The sequence below is a fragment of the Microtus ochrogaster genome, unplaced genomic scaffold (genome assembly GCF_000317375.1).
Source record: "Microtus ochrogaster isolate Prairie Vole_2 unplaced genomic scaffold, MicOch1.0 UNK41, whole genome shotgun sequence".
NCBI lineage: Eukaryota > Metazoa > Chordata > Mammalia > Rodentia > Cricetidae > Microtus > Microtus ochrogaster.
The window spans coordinates 1,017,314-1,022,099 of NW_004949139.1; the positions used below are offsets into that span (position 1 = coordinate 1,017,314).

The 4,786-nt window shown below is 37.2% G+C and overlaps 1 protein-coding gene across 2 annotated transcripts in view; it reads left to right on the forward strand.

Annotated features, from left to right (window-relative positions):
* The window catches only part of Fchsd2 (FCH and double SH3 domains 2), a 213,763-nt gene that overhangs the window by 119,354 nt on the left and 89,623 nt on the right, over window positions 1-4,786 (forward strand). For both annotated transcript variants that reach the window (XM_005368781.2, XM_005368782.2), the window contains exons 7-8: window positions 1,565-1,619; window positions 3,289-3,417. In XM_005368781.2, the coding sequence (XP_005368838.1) occupies window positions 1,565-1,619; window positions 3,289-3,417 (184 nt within the window). The remainder of the gene's footprint in view (window positions 1-1,564; window positions 1,620-3,288; window positions 3,418-4,786) is intronic.

Sequence of the window (4,786 nt, forward strand, 5' to 3'; positions counted from 1 at the left end):
AGCACAGACACAGAGAGAAACAATTAATAAATGGGACCTCCTGAAACTGAAAAGCTTCTGAAAAGCAAAGAACACTGTCAACAAGACAAAATGACAGTGTACAGAATGGGAAAATATCTTCACTAACCCCACATCAGACAGAGGTCTGATCTCCAAAATATATAAAGAACTCAAAAAAATCAGTCATCAAAAAAACAAATAATCCAATAAAAAAAATGGAGTACAGACCTAAACAGAGAACTCTCAACAGAGGAATCTAAAATGACTTAAAGACACTTAAGGAAATGTTCAACATCCTTAGTCATCAGAGAAATGCAAATCAAAACAACTCTGAGATTCCATCTTATACCTGTAAGGATGGCCAAAATGATGACAACTTATGCTGGAAAGGTTGTGGGGAAAAGGGAACACTTCTGCATTGTTGGTGGGAATACAAGCTGGTACAACCCCTTTGGATGGCAGTGTGGCAATTTCTCAGAAAATTAGGAAAGGACCTTCCTCAAGACCCAGTAATACCACTTTTCGGTATATATCCAAAGGATGCTCAATTGTACCACAAGGACATGTGCTCAACTATGTTCATAGCAGCTTTGTTTGTCATAGCCAGAACCTGGAAACAACCTAAATGCCCCTCGACCAAAGAATGGATAAGGAAAATGTGGTACATTTACACAATGGAGTACTACACAGCAGAAAAAAATGACGTCATAAAATTTGCAAGCAAATGGATGGAACTAGAAAACATCATTTTGAGTAAGGTGACCCATACCCAGAAAGATAATTGTCATATGTAGTCACTCATAAGTGGTTTTTAAACATAAAGCAAAGAAAACCAGCTCACAAATCACAATCCCAGAGAACCTAGACAACAATGAGGACCCTAAAACAGACATACATGGACCTAATCTACATGGAAAGTAGAAAAAGACAAGATCTCCTGAGTAAATTGGGAGCATGGGACCTTGGGAGAGGGTTGAAAGGGAGGTGAAACGCAGGGAGGGGAGTAGAGAAAAATGTAGAGCTCAATAAAAATCAATTAAAAAAAAGAAAAATCACTGGTCATGGGAGTCTTACTCACTTAGCATTTGACTTTTGACTTTTTTCTATGTAGTTATCTCTAGTCTTAAAATAAATGAGCATATATATATATATATACACACATATATATTTAAAATGCAAACATATTTTTACTACTAACGGTTATGGTTTCTTTCACAAAATTAAGGGTACCAATACTGAGTGGAACATGACTCATTGAAGAATCAGAATCACACAGGGCAGAGTCATTTCAGAATTCCTTTAGAAGTAAAGGGAAACACAGGTTGGCAAGCAAGCGTGATTGATTTATTGGGGATGGGGTGTCCCAGAGCCTACGGATTGCCTTCTGATCTGCTCCAGCTTGTTAACCGATGAAGGCAAATAAGTGTCACTCTTAGTTTCCTACTTTTAACTTAGCTTTAGAACAGTATCTTTAAAAAAAATTATTTTACATTAAGTAGTCATAAGTTAATCTCACTGTAGAGTCTATAATGTTTTTAAATATGCCTTTCTATTTTTATCATAGGTCTAAACTTAGTCTTTTTCAATCAAGAGTCAGTTTACAGAAAGCAAGTGTGAAGGTGAGTTTTTCTTTTGTTTTGTTTTTGATTTTCAAGACAGGGGTTCTTTGTGTGGCAACCATGGCTTTCCTGGAACTCTATTTACAGACCATGCTGGCCTTGAAATATGTCTGCCTCTGCCTCCTGGAGTGCTGGGGTTAAAGGCGCCACTATGCCTACCTGAAGGTGAGTATTTGAATAGTATACATCACAAATGGGAAGCCTCTTGGCTTTTAAAATAAACAGTTGAATCTATCAATAGTGGAGGTAGGTTATTTATACCCTGGAAAAGCATTTTAAGGTCAGTAACTCAACCATGAACTCTCTCTCCCAATACTTGGAATTTTCCACATAGCTGTTGACACTTTGGGCACAGCTTGCTTTTCCTTGTCAGTTAGTTTAGAGATATAGTACAAGAACTTTAGGCAGTGCTCAGGATCTTTCTCTCAGACAGACCGTCAGCAGGCATGCTGGACCAAATGGAAGCAGGTGTTCATATGGGCCTGCAGATTGAATACCTAAAGGTCAGCTGCTGAGGTGACCGTCTTGTGAGGCTCCCAGCAGAAGGCAGTTTTTCTGGCACATTAGGCATGTGTAAATAGTTTTTGGATAGTGAGTTAGCTTAGCAGGTAAGGCATCTTCAGCCAAGCCCGATGATCTGAGTTCAATTTCCGATCCTACAAAATGGAAGGAGAGAACTTACTTCCTGTGTGTTGTGTGTTATCCTCTGACAAGCATGCATAGTATGTGTGCATATATTGCCAACAAATAAAAAAGTGTTACAAAAAATCTAAATAGTTCTTAAAAATTATTTTCTAACTCTACTAGGTTTACCAGTGCTTTGGAAGGTAATGTATCTGATTTTAAACCTATTTATTTTCATACCTCAATAAAATGAACAAAATATTTTGAGTTTCTCCATAAAGCTTGAGAAGTGTATTAAATATAATTAAGGTACTATAAAACTGTATAGTGTTTTCTAGACATGAATGTGTACCCGTGTCTGAACAAGACCTGCACCTAATAACACCAGCATAGACAAGGGAAATCTCACGTGATCTCACTCTTACATAAAGAGCAATAGGTCTTCAGTAGCTGCTAAGACAGGGAGAATTCATTTCTTCCAGGGACAAACTTCTGTATAAGTTGCACAATCTCAAGTGATCATCCTGGATCCAGATGTATTTTAAAATTTAAAAAGTAAAGCTAAATGTATTTGTATTCACTTGGCATACTATATATATTGCCTATATGCATACATGTATATATGTATGATTAAAGAAGAGATCATGAATTTGGGAGGGGACATGGGGAAGCACAGAAATCATAGATGCCATGCTCATATATGAAATTTAAAAAAACAATTTACAAAACCATTTGATAATACTCTTCCATATGTAGTTATGTTTCTTTTCTTAGTAATAATACGTTTTCTATACCTGAGGCTTTTTTATACTTGATTCTTTATTCTTAGTGAGAGATCATTCATTAGTCACCAATACCCATCCCATCTTCCTTGGCAGGGCCTTGTTTGTTTAGTCTAGGTTATTTCAAAGTCAAGAGCTTCCTGCGTTTAGCCTACCAAGAGCTGGGTTTACAAACGTGCTATCATGCTCCTAAGAGTAGTAGTCATATGTGTTTTGCAATGTCAGTTTGCATTCATTTATTGTTTTTGTTTACTGTCTTGTAGTTAAAAGCCCGACGATCTGAGTGTAATTCCAAAGCTACTCACGCAAGGAATGATTATCTTCTTACGCTAGCTGCAGCAAATGCACACCAGGACCGCTACTATCAAACAGATTTAGTTAACATAATGAAGGTAACGCAGTTATATTTGTGCTAATTTGGTTCATTAAGAATAAAACCAGCTCATGAACTAGGTATTGGGCATGAAGCATTGAATTATAGTATTATAATTATTTTGTGTTTTATTGGAATGTACTTGCTGTTGTTTGGTTGATTAGGTAGTAACTTTGAACTAATTTTTCATGTAAGAAACTGTTTAGGGCTGACATTAAAGCTTAGCTATTACCTGGCATGTGTGTGAAAATATTTAAACCCAGATCACAGTAAAGGATTGTATTGTTTTTAGCCATTACTAATGTACAAAATAGAAGATGGGTATATAAGATGGGTTGGAGAACTGCTTCTGAATGATTTCCTGAGGCTGGCATCAGTGGAATCGATTGTAGAGCCTCCAAGTGTGTAGCTAAAATGGACTCTAGCTGTGTCTCCCGACTACGCCCTCCAGCTGCAAGGAAAGGGGTGGAAGAGTAGAGAAACATTTAACATACTACCCACTTTCAGTTACGTTTCATTTTCCTTATTTCTTCAGAGCCCAAACATTAAACTATTTTTCTTTTGAATTTTCAACATATCCTTTTCATATGTATTATTTTTGTTTGTTTGTTTATTTGAGACCTGTAGCCCTGACTATCCTGAAACTCACTCTGTAAACCAGGCTGGCCTTGATCTCAAAGATCCTCCTGAATGCAAGTCACAGTAATGAGATCAGGGAATTAGAGGCGAACTCTGCTTACTCCCCACACCCCCCAGAGTACTGGGGCCAGACCTGTAGCTATCTTATGTCTTACTAAGTGTTAAAGGTGCTACAAAGTTACAAGGGCCAACTGCAAACTCCCATTCTAACATGATTTCTCTAGAGAATACTATTTGTAATTTCAAACAATGTATTTGCTGAAAATGTAAGCCTTTAGTATAGGTTGTAATTGGAAGTAGTAATTCTGTATACCCTATATGTGTTTTCTGTTAAATCAGATCTGATAAATACAAATTGAATATCCTTTCTTTGAAATACATGGGATCAGAAGTGCTTCAGAATTTGGAGTATTTTGGACTTTAAATATTGGAATCAGGGATGCTGTGCTTAACCTAAATATATGTAGGTAGACATGTTGCTGGAGAAGGAGCTGCTGTTTGTTGATATGCAGGCCACAGGAATTAGACTGTTTCCCTGAGAGTATCTTGAGCATAGGCGATCTCAAAGCCCACCCTGCTCCAGGGACACACTTCCTCTAAGGCTATACCTACTGCAACAAAGCCACACCTCCTAATGGTGCCACTTCCTTTGGGGGCCATTTTCTTTCAAACAACCGTAGAAGTCATACTTTATATACTAAAATTGAAACTACATCAAACATCAAAACATGGTTTTGTTTTTGTTTTAT